Raw genomic sequence first — 19,134 nt, 5'->3', positions numbered from 1 at the left:
GAGCTTGCCAGTCATTGTAAGGTATTATGTGGAATTAGACCCTGACCTGTACTACATCTATATTCAACTTAGAAAATTGAAAATCAAAGTGACAGCTAAAAGCATATTTGTTTTCATGAATACTTATCAAGTTGCATTTTGTTGTGTTTTAATGTGTTTGTAACATATCGATTGTATGTGACTCAGAATTTGCATAGCGTTGCTAAATTGTTTTTAATGTTTTATCGGTTGTAGCAATATTACATCACACATAGACAATTTCACTGGAATAGTAATAGCAATCTCTATTTAATATAATAATAATAATAATAAACTGAAATATGAACAAATTTTCAAAGAATACATAAAACATAATTTAATCAGAGTATGGGCAAATTAAAATTATGTTTATACAAATACTAAATGTTTTTGTAAATCATATATGTATGCCTGACCTATCCAATATCATTATAAAAGTAATCCACAGATGAAAAATATATTTTCCCCCACAGCCACGCAATTTATGATATTAAACAAAGGGTAAATGTAGATCATTGACACAGATACAAAGGAATAATAAAGTTTATCTTGGTAATGAAAGACTGTACCATAATTTTTATAAATAGTGATCCAAAACCCATTTTCAGTTATGGTAAAAGGATTATTGCCCAAAAAAATAAAGACACAGTAAAATATATTTATATTTCGTACAAAACTTCAACATTTGATTGTAGATACAACATCTGTCACAATGATATGGTTTTACATCACTTCTCTACCATCTTTTCATAAAATAATGAATTATTTGTCAAAAGTGAGTGTTTCACAATAACACAACTTTACACTTGAGCTTCATTTCAGAGTACGTCACTGGTTTACATGAGAGTTACAGAGTAGTTAGAGGACAGGAAGTCATACACAAACCTTAGCCAGCAAAACTATTATCAGTTTCAAAAATTTATGCACTAATTTTTCTCATACTTTCTTTCTCATGAGTGCACCAGACAAAAGTCCATTGTATACAATGAAAACAAATATGTTGGTAGTATTAAAACATGTTTATTGCCAATACATAAGCAGTTCCCTGTAGCACAGCCATTGTAAGAATATTCCTGACATCAGGTATATGGGCACTTGCCACTGATCCTACATTGCAGAATGATGTAGAACAGCAAGAGGTGCATGCATAAAGCTTGGTTCTTTCACCAATAATAATACATCCTGCATCACACCTCTCAGTACAGTTGCGTTCCAGGGCCCACATACGTGGACTAGATGTTGAATTCTCAGTGCTTGTTGTGTAGGAGTAACGTCTCACCTATTTAACAATACCCACATAGTCAGTGACAGCTTCAAAGAATAGTTTTTGTTGAATTAAGTAATGTTCCATTAATATTACTATTCCATTACTAATTGTAAAGTCTTAAAAAATCAATGTAGGTGTTCATTCATTTGAAAATATATTAAATGTTACTAATCTACAACAGTATTTTAAACTTAGTGCTCAGATGATATTGTTTATAATATTGGATATCAAAGATCAGGTACATAACTCTTTACTAGGAAAGAACTCACTATGGCTGTATCCTATGTAAGTGACAGAAGTAACTGACAGCACCTGACAGCTTCATACAGCATAACACAACTGCCAGTATAGTTACGGAAGTGTTCTACGTGAGTGATGTTCATGGCACTGCCTGTCCTCTGCTACAATTTGCAATGTCTCAATTCAAATATGTTTGAATCTTGTCACTGCAGCATGCATGACAGTGATAGAGCCAGCTACAAGTTTTCTCAGCAAATCATTGGAGAGGACACCACAAATGCTATGAAATACTTGTCATCCAGTTCTAAGAAAAGTATTCAGTGAAAAGAAAATTGATTCTTACGCATCTTACAGCTTGATATCTTCACTTGACGAAGGACTGGATTCATTTTCACTATTCATCATAGTTACTCTGCTGCATGAAACTAAGTGAATGACTGCATGAAATTTTTAAGAGTTTTCAGAGGTAAAATCACATTGCATAAACATTGTTCATTTTAGGCATTACATTATTCCATATGAAATGTAGCCAGTATATCAAAATTGTATTTTAAGTTGAGAGCAGAATGATATCTCTTTTTATTCTCGAGATATTATTATTATATTTGCAGATGGGTCTCTCACAGTGCGCTCGAATCCTTTTCTGCGCATTGGGAATCAAGTAGTTGTAAAAATCATCATATTTTGTAAACAATTCAAGATATTGAAATGAGGCTTTTTGGAAATGACAGCACACAAAAAGAACGTATTTTTTCATATGATTAACACTCGACACGTTTTGTCAAATGTTTGGGTGGAGCAAAAACAAAGACTCCTTATAAATTATACAAAGAGTTTTTGTCTGAATTTTCATAGCCAAACAAAGTGAGAAATGGGCAAATGGGATGTCAAAGTGACCAGCGTGAGGTTTAGTTTTGCAAGAAAATATTTGATAGCTTGAAAGCAATCAGGGTAATTAAGGAAAACGTAATTAGTGATTTGAGGAAAAGCTGAAATATTTCATGAACAGCTGCTGCTAGCTATATAAATGAAGTGTCAAAAAGTTTATATCTTCAAGGCTTAGCTAACTTGTACATACAAAGATACATTGGTGTGATATTTAATTGTCAAAAAGGCTGCCTTCAAATAAGTACTAACTTTAGAATTTTGAGAACAGAAGAATAAAACTTGAAAATAAAAGAATGAAAGAAATCAGTCAAACATGTTGTGAAATGATTTGTCTGAAAAAAAAAATACAGTGGGGTCTATAAAAATGTAGACACACTTTGATAGTTATTATCTTTGGAACAAAATGACATATCACAGCAATTTTGTGTGGTAGCATAGTCCAGTGTTTTCTCAACAGCTCTTGGTGCGCATTTTCCAGCAGATGACAGTGTAGCAATGAATGAAGTAATATTGTCACTTGGATAATGCAAAGCCATATTGAAGTGGTACTGAAAGTATGAAAACACAATGGAGATACAAAGGCAATCGTGTAATGTGTATGGAACTCAGCCACTAACCCGTAATACAATTTATCACAGTCAGGATAAATTTGAAGCCAATGGTACTGTTCAGACTGTGCACGAGGTTACCTCAAAACTGCGAAGCATGGTGCATGTGAAAGTGGGGTAAGACGATGAAGCATATAACAAATTCTGAAGGCTGAAAATGGTAAATATACATTCTGAGATTGCTGCAAGCTATGAATGAGGATGACCTCGATCATAGGACGGAGTGCTTCAAGTGGTTTGAAGGCATGCTTTGCAAGGATGAACAGTTTTTAGGGATGGTTATCTGATCTGATGAGGTGCAAATCAATTTGAATGATACTGTAAACCACCACAACTGTGTGTACTGGACTCCTGCAAATCCTCACATTCATGTGGATAAACATATTAATCTATCAGGTGTTAATGTGTGCTGTGGTCTGTCATTGCACTGTTTGATTGACCCATTCTCCTTTGACGGTACCGTAACTGGTGAGGTGTATCGTCATATGCTGCAAACATCAGTCTGAGAGGTGTTTGGAAATGAAAGATTTTACCTATAACAACATGGTGTTCTGCATCACTGCCACAGCCTACTTGGATGAAAATCTACCTTGACGATGGACATGTCAAAGAAGAGCTGTTGAGTACCCACCATGATCTCCAGACCTTACACCTCTTGACTTCCACTTATGGAAGACCTTGAACAACAAAGTTTGTCATCAAAAGCCAGAACAAGCTATGAAAAACCGTAGAGGTGTCCTGCGTGGCTGCCGCACCAGCAACACTGATAGCTACAGTTTGGTCAACAGTTCAGCAGCATCGACATTATTTGGGTGCTAATGGAGGTAACTTTGAACAAGTAAAATAACCTTCCCCCATGCAAAAATTATAATAGTATGTCATTTTGTTCCATTAATATTGACTACCAGTGAGTTTCTACATTCTTCTGGATCACTCTGTAGATCAGAGAAACATTTGATGTGATTTTGAATGATGCTTGAAATCATTTACAGAAAATTAGGAGCATCAAATGTTTCTCTAGTATGTTTTATTTCTTACTTTTAGACAAAACGTTTTACTTTACTTTCAAATATTTTGTATGCTTTACATATGCAGATTATTTAAATTAATTGAAACACTTGGCATTAACACTGATTGCTGATGAATTATGTTCCCAACAATCAACTATCAGTGAAATTTCATGGTTGTTCAACATGTTTATTAGGAATTTAATATATGTGATACATTGGGATAGGTGTGTATACACTTATGTATCAAATACTTGGCAAACCTTAAAAATATATACTTTGAGATACAGTGTGAACAGTATAAAAATACTGAGTTAAAATATAAGAAATATCCAGGCCCAAACCTGGGACAAAACAATGTCCTGCATTGCTGGCCTAATATGTTACCATTACACCATAGGCACATCCTGTGCAACAGTACTCATTCTTCCACATTTACGGTAGTCATTAATTCTTCCGCACTTACTGGCTTTTGAAAGTTCTTGGTCATATAACAAACATTCATAGTTAATTTATTGATGAGATAGTTGATCGTCTCTCTCTGCTCATCCACATATATTCGAAGAATTTGTCTTGTGAACTTTGTAGTTGATGATATACATTTTGAAATTCTCTATAAAGGTTCTTCCCTTTGTGAATTTCATGCACAGTGCTCCTTTATCGCCTTATTTTCCTAAGTAAAGCTAATTTTGCTGCCTTACTCTCGAGCTACAGTATTCTCTGTTCAGGAGTGCCATTTTACAGAAACAGCTGGTCAGATCTAGTAGCCATTTTGTAGCAAGAGATTGCTGTTTGCAAGCAGGAAACCAAAGTGTATTGCCTGATGCTGCCTCTTGTTGCTGGAGTGTCACATATCCAGAAGTCGCTCGCTGTTGGCAGCTTCTGACTCTTACATGGGATGTGGCCTAATACTTCATAACTGGATAAATGTTCACAAAATAATGGACTGAAAATACTGTTAAGTTTAGTTTACAAAGGTGCCAGTTAATTTAATTATCTATCCTATATATTACAAAACTAAGGTAAATGGACTAACTTTCTTTGCTCTGACATGAAGTGGGATCTTTACCTGTTATGGGCAACTTTATAACAACTGCCAAACAATGGAAAATCCACAATGAAAATGCGGTTTGGCCTCGGCAGACTGAGACTGTGGTCATGTGAGTTGTGTTTGCATGAAAGAGAGAGAGAGAGAGAGATAGAGATAGAGAAAGTGAGTATCTTTTCTAATTCGGATGAAGGCCTTTTTGGCCGGAAGCTTTTGTTTCACAGTCTTTTGGTTGTGCTTATCTGTGATTCAGCATCTCCTCTATAATGTGAGTAGCAGTCTACACTTTTCGTAATACTGTCCTTATAACAACTGTGTAATCTGAACATACTCCACACCCTGACTCACAGTTTATATTTGCCAGTGCTCTTCTCCTAAAGTTTTTAACTCCAAAGAGTGTTTCCTGTAATGCTACACTATCATCAGCTCTAAGAGAAATGACTGTAATTGTGTTCTGGTTTCTGATGAGAATTTTAATGAGTTAGTCAGATCAACATCAGTGAACACTCCAACAGTAAGTAACAATTTGTCTAGAAAAACATCTTGTGTCATGCAGATGTGCTGGCCACACACCATCAAAGGATAGGCTTATGGAATTAAAAACTGTATGAAAAAACCCTGACAAATTAAACTGAAAAGTTGCTCACATGTATGATTTGTAGATTCTCATATACGTCAAGATGAGGCTTGGTCAGAAGTAAGTAAAACAATATGTATAGGTTTACTTTTAATATACACTCCTGGAAATGGAAAAAAGAACACATTGACACCGGTGTGTCAGACTCACCATACTTGCTCCGGACACTGTGAGAGGGCTGTACAAGCAATGATCACACGCACGGCACAGCGGACACACCAGGAACCGCGGTGTTGGCCGTCGAATGGCGCTAAGCATTTGTGCACCGCCGCCGTCAGTGTCAGCCAGTTTGCCGTGGCATACGGAGCTCCATCGCAGTCTTTAACACTGGTAGCATGCCGCGACAGCGTGGACGTGAACCGTATGTGCAGTTGACGGACTTTGAGCGAGGGCGTATAGTGGGCATGCGGGAGGCCGGGTGGACGTACCACCGAATTGCTCAACACGTGGGGCGTGAGGTCTCCACAGTACATCGATGTTGTCGCCAGTGGTCGGCGGAAGGTGCATGTGCCCGTCGACCTGGGACCGGACCGCAGCGACGCACGGATGCACGCCAAGACCGTAGGATCCTACGCAGTGCCGTAGGGGACCGCACCGCCTCTTCCCAGCAAATTAGGGACACTGTTGCTCCTGGGGTATCGGCGAGGACCATTCGCAACCGTCTCCATGAAGCTGGGCTACGGTCCCGCACACTGTTAGGCCGTCTTCCGCTCACGCCCCAACATCGTGCAGCCCGCCTCCAGTGGTGTCGCGACAGGCGTGAATGGAGGGACGAATGGAGACGTGTCGTCTTCAGCGATGAGAGTCGCTTCTGTCTTGGTGCCAATGATGGTCGTATGCGTGTTTGGCGCCGTGCGGGTGAGCGCCACAATCAGGACTGCATACGACCGAGGCACACAGGGCCAACACCCGGCATCATGGTGTGGGGAGCAATCTCCTACACTGGCCGTACACCACTGGTGATCGTCGAGGGGACACTGAATAGTGCACGGTACATCCAAACCGTCATCGAACCCATCGTTCTACCATTCCTAGACCGGCAAGGGAACTTGCTGTTCCAACAGGACAATGCATGTCCGCATGTATCCCGTGCCACCCAACGTGCTCTAGAAGGTGTAAGTCAACTACCCTGGCCAGCAAGATCTCCGGATCTGTCCCCCATTGAGCATGTTTGGGACTGGATGAAGCGTCGTCTCATGCGGTCTGCACGTCCAGCACGAACGCTGGTCCAACTGAGGCGCCACGTGGAAATGGCATGGCAAGCCGTTCCACAGGACTACATCCAGCATCTCTACGATCGTCTCCATGGGAGAATAGCAGTCTGCATTGCTGCGAAAGGTGGATATACACTGTACTAGTGCCGACATTGTGCATGCTCTGTTGCCTGTGTCTATGTGCCTGTGGTTCTATCAGTGTGATCATGTGATGTATCTGACCCCAGGAATGTGTCAATAAAGTTTCCCCTTCCTGGGACAATGAAGTCACGGTGTTCTTATTTCAATTTCCAGGAGTGTAATATGAGAATGTACTTAACAAAAGTTTTAAGAACTGCTACTAAAGCAACACTGATCACGTGGAACATATGATCATGCCTTTCATGTGGGAATGAGTATTATTCCCACACTCCTTGAAGACACTTGGCATAGTGATTAATGGGAGCTAGCTGAATTGATACAAATCAAAGGTACTTGGCAAGCAGTAACAGCTTTCCCTCACTGCCATCCTAGTCTGCCTTCTTTAGCAAACTGCACAGAGTTAAAAAAAACAGATGTATTGAAACATGAAATGAATCTCAACACACTGAAAACAACACGGAATTGCAACAACAATGCCATCGTACACTGCATCATATGGCAATCCTGAACAAGTGAATATAAATCAAAATTTGTACACCGACTCACAACTTTTCATGATCAGCCATGGCGCAAAATGTCTTTCTGGAGTGCATGATTAGTATAACAATGTGCACGGCCTCTGATGCAATACGAAAGACAATTGTTGAGGGTATAAAACTTTATCAATGGGACTGGGAAAAATTACAGATTTGATTCATTTTGTCAAATGGTAGAATGTAATGACCCAGGAGATGGGAATGAAAATTGGATGTAAAGGGGGTGCTGCCAAAGTATTTGTTTTAAATTAAAATGCTACCTACTTTTCATAAATAACAAGGCGTTAGACATCCAAACTATATTCCTAAGCACGGACTTGCCTGCTCCATAAGGTGTAATAGGAAGCAATTTATGACAGAAATAACAGTAATATACAATGCTAGTGAGGTGCTAGTGTTTCAGAGCCCAGCATTTACACAAGTAATTGTAAAAAGGACTGCACATGACCTGTAAGTGCACCAATGCTGACCTGAAAACCAAGTCAGTTTTAAATCAGCAGGAAAGAGATAAAAAAAGGGGAATATCCATTTGGACCTTTCTAATATCTGTAGATGTTCAGAAGGTAGCATTAAAGTAATGAACTGCTCCACTTTTTTATCGACCACTTGCATTCTTTCACTGCATTGTCTACCAGACATAGCATTACTTAGCAAGACAGCTCTCAATGTTATAATGGTATACTAGAGTAGTTTGTTGAACATGATTTTGAATTATGGCCGATGTACTGGTTACTAAATTCACTGGATACCAATGCTACTGTGTGAAGCATAACTGAATGTTTTTGAAAAGTCACAGAAAATATGAGTTGCCAATATTTTTTTATTTCAGTTTAGTATAACCTGACTCATGGATTGAGAAATGGAATGTTCTGTGGAGAGACCCATATAAAACCAAAATTAAAACTAAGTGTCTTATTTTGGGGTAGGTGTGTTACTGTTCTTGCATACACAACCTTTTCCAGTACCTTCATGGAGGAAGTAAGAAGTGCGACTACAGAATAATTATTAATTTCTTTCTTACTACCTTTCTTGTAAATGAAAGTGGTATTTTTCAGTCTGCATGGAAATAATAATTGTGAAAGTGATATATTACATACGTTACTTTGCATGTAGCATGTGATTAATCAACCATATGCCAGTTCTCCGAGCCTCTTCCATTTTTTTCTGTTGGGTGCACTGTTCATCCATTTGGGGTTGATTTCAGCCTAGTGGTATCCTTCCAGATGTTACTCACCACCTAATTCTGTGTCTCCCTCTTGTTCCATCTACTGTACTGCCGAATACTACTTTAGGTTGTCTGTTTTTGGTCGTTCTTGGTACATGGCCTGCCCAGTTCAATATTCTCTTCTGTAACACTTTGGATGATGTTATGGTGTTTGTATAGCTCTCTAAATTCTCCTTTTTTTCCTTATCCGGTCCAAAATGTTTCCTTGTTTTTTTTTGTTTTTTTTTTTGTTTTTTTTTTTTCCTTTTGAATATTAACAGTTTTTCTTCAGATTTCTAACTGAATTCTAATGCTTCAATCCTGTATAATGTTACTGGTATAACAGTTGACTGATAAGAGCACATGTTGAAGTTACTACTAAGCATTATTTTCTTTAATATTTTGACAAAACAAAAAAATGTTTCATTTGGTGTTGTTAGACGGGCACCTATTTATATTTCTATTCTATATGTGAATCAATCTGCTGCCAAAGGCACATCACTTTGGATTTTCTTACGTTTGACCAAATATTATGTCCCCCCCCCCCCCCTCTCCTTTCCCACTGACATGTAATCCTGTTTTCTCACAATTTTTAATAATTTTGTATCATTCTGAGTAATTCTATTTTGGAACTACTTATTCATCTGCATAGGCAATTCTTGTAATGTTCACCTCCTGCATTTGGATTACTTGTGGATTAGTTTTATTAAGTCATCTACCAATCTTCTGTAAGATGAGGTTAAATAAAGTAGGTGAAATGGCATACTCTTGTCTCAATTCAGTGAACATCTTGAAATTTCCAATTTCTCCTACACTGTCTTTATATAATGAAGTTTCATCTGTACAAATTTCAACTAATCTGATTAGCTTTGATGGTGTTTCAAATTTCCTCATTATATTTAGGAGTGTCTGTCAGTGTACGTTATCATAAGTGAACAAATGATTCAATGTGGATCTATCTCTTAGAAAACTGCATTGGTAATCACCAATTAGTTCTTCAGTTATTAAGGTCAGTCTGGTTAACAGTCACTCTGATAGGGTTTTATAAGAGATATCCACTACAGCAATTCCTTTGTAGTTATTGCACACAAAGGGGTCATTCTTCTTAAATACTGAGCACATAATTGCAGGTTTCCAGTCTGTAGGTATGGTTTTTGTCTTTCAAATTGTTCTGTTAAAGACAGTAGTTCTAATTCCAGCTGCAGTCCTCCATTCTATAATAACTCAGTGTATGTCTAGTCTTCACTATATAACTTTTATTCTTTAATTCTTTATTGCTTGCTGTATTCCATTTTATTCCTTACTGATGAGGTGATGACTTATACATCAGCTGTACCAGGTTCTTGAAATTTAAATCAATACTGTGGATTATAGAAGTTGAGTATTAGTGAAAAGTATGTCTTCCATTTTTTATTGTATATAACACTTGTTGGTCGGTATTTTCCCCAGCTGACCATTTGTAAGCTGCTCCATTTTAGAAAATTTACCAAAATATATATATATATATATTTTTATATTTTGATCCATCTGCCTTGCTCTGTGATGCTTGAAATCATCCTGTACTTCTCTTACCATACTTTTATAGTATTCCCTACCCTATTGTCTTAGGGTTTGTTGTGTTTCTAACAGGATTTATAGTATCTCAATTTTCCTTCTTTCAATCTACATTTTCCTCACATTTCTTTCTCCATCTCTTTCTCGTGGCACTTTATGTTAAACTAAATTTTGTTAGGTCACTTTCTTTCTCCTATAACCTTGCAAGTTACCTCTTGAATATTGTTTTCAGGTGTCTCAATCTGCTTTTGACATCTTATTGTTGCCTACTGACCAGTATAACTTTTGTGAGGTTACTTCCAATTTCTTTTGTAAGTTTTTCTTGGTTATATTTTTTTCTGCCAGGTTTCCTATGTTGTGTCTAGTATTTTCCATTCTATGTCTATTTAGTTTTCTTTTGAGTTTCATTTTAATTTTTGGATGATTAACATATGGTCTGTGTCACAATCTGCACCCCTAAAGCTTCTAATATCTTTAACACTGTTTTGGAATCTTATTTTGGATAGCTACATGGTCAGTCTCATTCACTAGTCCCCCATCCGGTGATATTGAAGTCCCTAAATGAATGTGTTTGCATTGAAATTTTGTGCTGCTTAGTGTGAGACTATATGTCATTGCAAAGTTTTTAAGGCAAACCCCATTATATGAATTTTCCTCAGGTAAGGTGAAACTGTCAGTGGTTAGTTTGTGAAATTCCTCCTTTCCTACTTTGGCATTAATATCTCCTAACACTATTTTTACATTAGGCCTACTTACTGAGTTGTAATGTGTTCTAGTTGACTGCAGAATTCTTCTTTCACATCATCCTTATCTTCTATGGGTGCATTTATTGATCTATGAATATAGAATCTGGTTCCAAATTTCATGGCACTGACTGTATCTCTGTACATTATTGTCCTGTCACCTTTCACATATGTGACTGAATACATTGTAGATATGTGAAGAACAAGATTTTTTGTGATTTACTTGGGATATTTTCCACCTGTGATTCTCAAATGACATCAGCCTCACAGTCTGATTTTTGACTGATGAGCTGTTGTCTACAACAATGTAGCATTGCTGAAAGACTGTATGGAAATGCAGAACAAAGAAGATAGTATTTGGACTTCATGTACAGCATGTGGCAGCACTCTTTAAATGTGGATAAATTTACAATAATACAACCTAATATTATCCCATTACAGGATCAATGGTAAACTTCACAAATTCATCATATTATTTGAATACCTAGGACTACAAGGTGATAAGAAATGGGAAATATATGTAAGTTATTTGCAGAGAAGGCAAAGAAAAAGACCGATTTATCCGTAGGATTAAAGGAAACTGGTGAACATGTAAGGAATATTGAATACAAGGCAGTATGTGACCCTATCTAGATTACTACTTCAACATTTATTGTCAAGTGAGCATGACAGACGATGTTCAACATATTCATGAAAATACTGGTAGAATGCCTGGTCACTAAAGCCCACAAAAAATGGCCTGGGGATGCCCAGGGAACTTAAATTGGAATAAAAGAAGAAAGAATAATTGTATAAAGGTGGTATCCTTCCAGTAAACCCAGTAATTTAAATTTAGCAAGTCTGTATTTGATGACGATACAAGAACAAGGAGAGTGAGATAAGACACCTTAGGGCACAATGCACAGTATATATGCACATATTTAATCATGTGGTTCATACAGAAACAGAACTGGAGCAAAAGTCACTAATATTGGCAAGAACAATCTTCCTCCATGTACTACAGAAATGCTTGTAAATTATAAATGTAGATGTAGCTCAATGTGCAACTAGGTGATGGTCAAGATTTTCTAGCCTATCATTGGATATGTAAATGCCACTTTAAAATAACACTGGTGAAAATCTCACAAATGAACCAAATACAGAAATGCATAATCAGTTCACTTGTTATGTGGGAGAATAATATGGTAACAGGTGGAACTTAGAAGTATAAATTTTTGTGTACAACTATTTTATATGGAACTGCAAACTATGAAACTTACTTAAGCTATTTTGAGTTCAGACTGTATGACTTGGACCTTAAAACTATGAGGGATGGAAGAGACAAATATGGGAACAAGTGGAGCAAAGATGGAGAATCAGAAATAGAAAAAAAGCAGGCACAGTGTCTCAAGAGCCACAAGATGCAAGTAAAAATTGGGCAATAAGTTCATTATTTCCTACTTCTTACATCCACCTTCAGCCTCAGTTAGCTTAAAATGTCCCTAGAACTGGGCCAATAATAGTATTGGCCCAGTTCTACCTTACAGACCATTCTTTCTTCCCTTCCTTTCCTCCACATAAAAAATCGGCTATAATAGTGAAAATACATGGGATTTAATTTCGGTTTTCCCACTTCTACTGTTTTCAGATTGATACTGCCGGTCCCTCCCTAAACTGTCAATAGGTAAGCATGCCTCTTGTGTCTCTCATAGTGTTTAAATTTTACAGGTTCACATGAAAAATCACTTTCCTTCTATGGAATATTTTTCAAATGTTCTCACTGTTATGTCACAGTCAAACTTCCTAGCTTCTAAAATGGTATCTGAAACCTGCCTTACAGCGTGTACAGAATGATCATTCATGCTTATGTAGCTGAGTGTAGGATATGGGTGCAAAGACAATAGCTTTGTGTATGACACTCAGTGTAGCATTCATTCATTGCATTAAACAAATCCCAGTTAGAAGGGAAATCCCAGGGGATGTGGAACAAGTCAATATTTACATTAAACCTACAACCACAAAGCAGGGCAAAAATTGCCTGTACATTTTCCTTCTATTATAAAATCATAACTAATGTCCTTCTACGTTTATGGGACTTTTTCTACTTGTCTTTCACCGTATAAAGTACTATACTGTACATTTGTATGCTTAACATTTTAAAAACTGCAAAAAAAGAAAAAAAAAAGAACTTTCATGCTCCAGGGCATATTTTGCCCTAGGTTGATATACTATATGTGGCTGTAATTCTTATTGTCTTCCCTACAACCACCAAGCATGGACAAAAATTGTCTGTACATTTTTATTTTATGGTCCCTTATTTATATATTTTATTTACACGTCAAATTCTGTAGGACCAAATTGAGGAGCAAATCTCCAAGGTCCGTGGAATGTGTCAGTACACGAAATTACAACATAAAAGTAATGACATATACAAGTAAAATGTTTATTAATATATAAAAAGTCAAGCTGTAAGTTTAAATAAATGCTATCAACAATATAACAAGAATCAGCTTAATTTTTCAAGGAACTCCTCAGCAGAATAAAAGGAGTGACCCATGAGGAAACACGTCAGTTTTGATTTGAAAGCACGTGGATCACTGCTAAGATTTTTGAGTTCTTGTGGTAGCTTATTGAAAATGGATGCAGCAGTATACTGCGCACCTTTCTGCACAAGAGTTAAGGAAGTCCAATCCAAATACAGGTTTGATTTCTGCCAAGTATCAACTGAGTGAAAGCTGCTTATTTTTGGGAATAAGCTAATATTGTTAACAAGAAATGAGAGTAAGGAATATATATATATTGAGAGGCCAATGTCAAAATACTCACTTGTGAACAGGGGCTGACAAGAGGTTCGTGAACTTACACCACTTAATGCCTGAACCACCGACTTCTGAGTCAAAAATATCCCTTTGGAATTAGAAGAGTTACCCCAAAATATAATACCATATGGCATAATGGAATGAAAATAAGCAAAGTAGCCTAATTTTTGTGTCGAATGATCACTTACTTCAGATACGATTCGAATAGTAAAAATGGCAGCATTAAGTCTGAGCAAGATCCTGAACGTGGGCTTTCCATTACTATCTATCTGAACACCTAGAAATCTGAACTGTTCAGTTTCACTAATCATATGCCTATTCTATGAAATTAAAATGTTGGATTTTGTTGAATTGTGTGTTAGAAACTGAGTCTTACTGTGACTTAGTTTATTTTCTACAAGCTATGAACTTATGTCATGAACTGCATTATTTGAAACTGAGCCAGTGTTGCACACGACATCCTTTACTGCCAAGCTAGTGTCATCAGCAAATAGAAATATTTTAGAGTTACCCATAATACTAGAGGGCATATCATTTACATAAATAAGGAACAGGAGTGGCTACAACACTGATCCCTGAGCCACACCCCATTTGACCATACTCCACTCAGAATCCACATCACAGTCATTCTCAACACTGTGAATACTGATCTTTTGCTGTCTGTTGCTAAAATAAGAGGTGAACCATTTGTGAGCTACTCCCCGTATTCCGGACAAAAGACAATATAGCATTTTCAGTTGTTAAACGGCTTCTAAAGCCGAACTGTACATTTGATCGCAAATTGTGTGATATAAAATGATCAATTATCCTTACATACACAGACTTTTCAATAACTTTAGCAAACACTGATGGCATAGAAACAGGTCTAAAATTGTCTGCATTATCCCTTTCTCCCTTTTTATAAAGCGGCTTTACTACTGAGTACTTTAATCTTTCAGGAAACTGACAATTCCTAAAGAAAAAATTACAAATATGGCTAAATACAGGGCTAACATGTGCAGCACAGTCCTTTAATATTCTGCTAGGCACTCCATCATATCCATGGGAGTCCTTAGTCTTCAGTGATTTAATTATTGACTTAATCTCCCCCTTGTCTGTATCACAGAGGAGTATTTCAGACATCCATCTCAGAAAGGCATTTGCCCAGAGAGTTACGGTATATGATTCCCTGCAGAAACAAAATTTTTATTTCATTCATCAGCAATGCTCAGAAAATAATTGTTAAATACTGTACATACATGTATTGAGTGTCTAACTGACAAGTTTCAGTTTCATTGTTGATTTATAGACGAACCATTATTATTAGCAGTTTGTCACAGTAGAGCAAACATCTTTCTTGTGAGCAAGATTTAAAAAATGAGTTGTAGAAGGTTGAACGAGGCAGAAATTCTTTCTAACTTAGACAATGAATTTTCAGATTTCACTGATTTTGAGTCAGATCACAGAGAAGTTGAATAGAATTCAAATGAAGAAACAGAGAACACTGAAGAAATGAACCAATCTCCTACTGCTTTCCAGTAGTTATCAAACAGAGGGCGAAGTTGACAATTTTTCTACAAAAGGCCAAAAATGACTGTTTTTGGCCCTATTTTACAAAAAAAGAGTCTTCTGCAAACTCTTTTAAACCATTTCCATTGGAAAGACCATGTTATAAACCATTTAAATGCTATAATTGGTTTTCAAATGCAAGCATATAAGGCCATAAAAGCAATGATGAGATGGAGGTGCATTCAAAATGGGCTCACATTCTGTTGGTACTCGAATTAAATCTGACATCTTTTACTATGTTCTACAATTGTTTAGTACTCTATGGGGAAGGCAATATCTACATTTGTGATGACTGGAAAGTGACATTAAGTCCAAATAACTTGAAAAACTTCTGTTACGATTCATCATAATATATTTCAGTCCATTTTCCTGCTATAATTACAGAATCAACTGGTTATAAACTTCTGACATTTTTAGGAATAGATTCATGCTATAGAGAATTATTTGTAAGTCTTTTTATTGTATGATTCTACTAATGTGCTGGTTTAATTCTGGTTTAAAGTGTAGCATACTTTGTGTTGACAAAACGGTGGAACATTAGTGTGCACATGAAAAATAGTATAAATATTTTAGTATTGTCCATGGTGGCTTAACCACTGCTGGTTTCTTTTAAAGTAAGATAACCAGTCTCCCCATTGCCATAGGATCCGCACCTAATAGTTTTGCAACAATAGCACCAGGTGGATTTCTTTACCATAGGTTTCCAAACCTGAAAAGGTTTCTTTAGACAGGATCCCTAGCTGATAATACATATCTATAAGTGTCAGAGACCAAACCCAGATGATGTCTCTCTCAGGATCCTAAGCTTATGTTTACTTCAGGCTACTTGAATTGTTTACAGGTTTCATTAATTTACTGTAGAATGTTATAAGGAAGACTATACTGCTGGCCAGATGGTGTCACTGATGACATTGTTTGGGAAGAAATTTTGATAACACTGAACTCAAATAGTTACAATTTTCAAATGTGATTACTTCAATTTATTATTACAGCAAAAAGAAGAGAAAACTATTCTTTTTATTGGATTGCTTACTCCATTTCATTTTTATAAAAAGAATTTTGCAGAGCAGAATAATGTACAGATGTTGCTAAGAAGAAAAAGACAGAGAGATAGAGAGAAGAAGAAGAAGAAGAAGAAGAAGAAAAAGATTACTTACTTGCAGTTTTCGTGACTCAAGCTCATTTCCTAGTCATCAGGACTTTTGCTATTATCTTCCACAGAGAATAATAAACAATTAAAGAATGTAATGAAAGATGTCAGATTTAATTTCAGTACCCATTTTCAGTTTATCTCCACTTTGTAGTTCATTTTTAGGGCCTCATATGCTCACAGGAAAACCAAAGACAGTTTTCTAAGTGGTTTAGTACATGGTCTTTCTAATGAAAACAGGTTAAATGAGTTTGCAGAAGACTCTTTTTTTGTAAAAATGGGCCTAAAATTGCCATTTTTGGCGCTTTTAGAAAAATTTTCATTTTTGTCCTGAATCTGTTAACAACTGGAAAGCAGTAGGAGAATAAAATTTTACATTATAAGACCGTGTATTGGTACGTTATTGGTGAAAAGTTATAGGCGTGTCTGGCAGTTACTTTCACAGGGATAAACTGCTAAACTTAACTTTTTTTTTTCTTCAAGCTTCTAGTTTCTCGGCTGAATTTGTTTCACATTTTTGTTTTTAGGGTCTCGTATGCTTCACTGCAAAACCAAATTCAGTTTTTTACATGGGTTAGGGCATGGACTTTCTAATGAATAAGGTTTAAAAGAGTTTTCAGTACGCTCTTCTTTGTAAAAGTTGGCCAAAAATTGCCATTTTTTTTGGTGTTTAGAAAAATCTTCAAATTTGCCCTCAATTTGTAAGCTACTGGAAAGCAATAGGAGAAATAATTTTTATATTCTACGACCTTGTGTTGGTAAGTTATTATGTGCAAAGTTTCAGGTGGATCCCACAATTACTTCTGTATATGTAAAATGCTAAACTTCACATTTTTTTCGAGCATATATATTTTTTCGAATGCATTTGTTTCAAATTATTCATAAGCAAATTGGTCAAGAAATCTTTTATTATTCTTATTATTTCACTTAAGAGTGCACAAAATGTTGTACAAGATGGCCTCGGTTTGTTTCTTTCAAAAAATATTGCTGGAGATATTATGTCTAAAAATTGTTGAAAACTCAAGGGTTCACTGTTGATAACTGCGATATGGGGTCAAGAAACTGGCTACATCTCTGTCCAATATCCTGTGTACAATATATGTACTTAAAAAGAGATTTATATGGACAAATAAATAAATAAATAAATAAATAAATAAATATTAAATTGGCAAAAGTAAAACTTTGCCAACGTTCATTGGGAATATGTACAAATGTTTACACAAAAGTTCAGCAAAATCTGTTATGCTCATGTGGGAACTCTTTTCTGAAATTAGACCACATCAGGTGGAATGACATAACTACTCATGCCAGCAAGGATTCAAATTACAGAGCAATTTATGGGATGAGGATTAGAATAAAATAAATCAAGGAGCAGATGACACATATAGGAACATATAACAAAGAGGTAGATGCAGGAACGGAAAGGACAGAATGATAAATTACAAAGAAATATCAAAATTGAGGGAAGGTACTCAAAGAAAGCATGAGAGCAGAAGTCAAAAATCAATAGGACTTGTGCTTCTATGAGAACTTATATGCTGAACATGTACAAGAATTTTCACAATCATCACTGAAGTAATAATTAGGAAACATAGTGTTTATATGACAAGGCAGTGGCACATTGAAGGAGGGAAGGGGTGGGGTGGGGGGGGGGAGAAGGGGACTCACTAAAAGTTTTCTTTAATAGCAGATTGCTATTCACCACATAGAGAAGGAACTGAGTCACAGACAGGCACAATCAATAGGAATGCTATTTCACTGTGCCTGTTTCACTAATACACAAACAACCCCCAATTTCAGGAAGAGGAAAAAATATAGTATAGTTGGATGTTTTTCTTTCCAGAAAATGATTTAAACATCAGTATTGCCTAGGTTTTTAACTGGAACTTTCTTATGGCTACTCACAAGTCAGCATTCATCTTCCAAAATATTAAAAATACTCCACACACCCAGGTCTAGGGCTCCACATCCCCATAAACTTTCGTATAGGTGCCTTTGCACACAAAACAAACAGTTGATGATGTGTGTGATAGTTTTTAACAATTTCTACAAGCAGCATTGAACACTGTTGCAATTTCTCCATAAACAATTTGAACATTACACATGCTATACAAACACAGAAAAAAATCTCACCATGCACATTCGACGTTCTTTCGGACATTTTGTACCCAAGTCATGGGATGCATTAATTGAAAGGTTGACACAAGGGCCTGTAGGCTCCATGGATTCACACTGATAGCACCAGATTGGTGGTAACTGCTCCGCTGCTTTGGTTGTCACATGTTCCTTTCCAGAAAGAAATTGTGGCTCAGCTAAAAAAAGAAAGAAAAAAAATTGCACATTTAGACTAATGGACAGTATCAGGTACAAAAATTGAGTTACATTTTAACTCCTACACATAAAAATATTGAAAAATATCTGCTTTATTCTTTAAGTATCTATAAGAACAACAGACATGAAAAATTTACTCATGGTTTTGACAAGTAAATATGCTAAGTACACAAGTGTTATATTATGATTCCCTAAATTGCTT

At 36.4% G+C, this 19,134-nt stretch overlaps 1 protein-coding gene across 2 annotated transcripts in view; it reads right to left on the bottom strand.

Moving 5' to 3' along the window:
• Positions 1 to 688: 688 nt before the first annotated feature.
• Positions 689 to 19,134, bottom strand: part of LOC126235888 (uncharacterized) — a 30,249-nt gene continuing 11,803 nt past the window's right edge. The window contains exons 3-4 of one of the 2 annotated variants that reach the window (XM_049944820.1): positions 18,735 to 18,913; positions 689 to 1,297 (exon numbers count right to left, since the gene is read on the bottom strand). In XM_049944820.1, the coding sequence (XP_049800777.1) occupies positions 1,028 to 1,297; positions 18,735 to 18,913 (449 nt within the window). In that variant the 3' untranslated portion in view covers positions 689 to 1,027. Of the gene's footprint in view, positions 1,298 to 14,963; positions 15,072 to 18,734; positions 18,914 to 19,134 lie in introns of those variants that run through there. The other variant, XM_049944829.1, reaches the window with a different exon arrangement.

This window comes from Schistocerca nitens, chromosome 1, assembly GCF_023898315.1.
Source record: "Schistocerca nitens isolate TAMUIC-IGC-003100 chromosome 1, iqSchNite1.1, whole genome shotgun sequence".
Lineage (NCBI taxonomy): Eukaryota > Metazoa > Arthropoda > Insecta > Orthoptera > Acrididae > Schistocerca > Schistocerca nitens.
The sequence above is the reverse complement of the archived record's forward strand: the minus strand, read 5'-3'. Positions and strand labels throughout refer to the sequence as shown.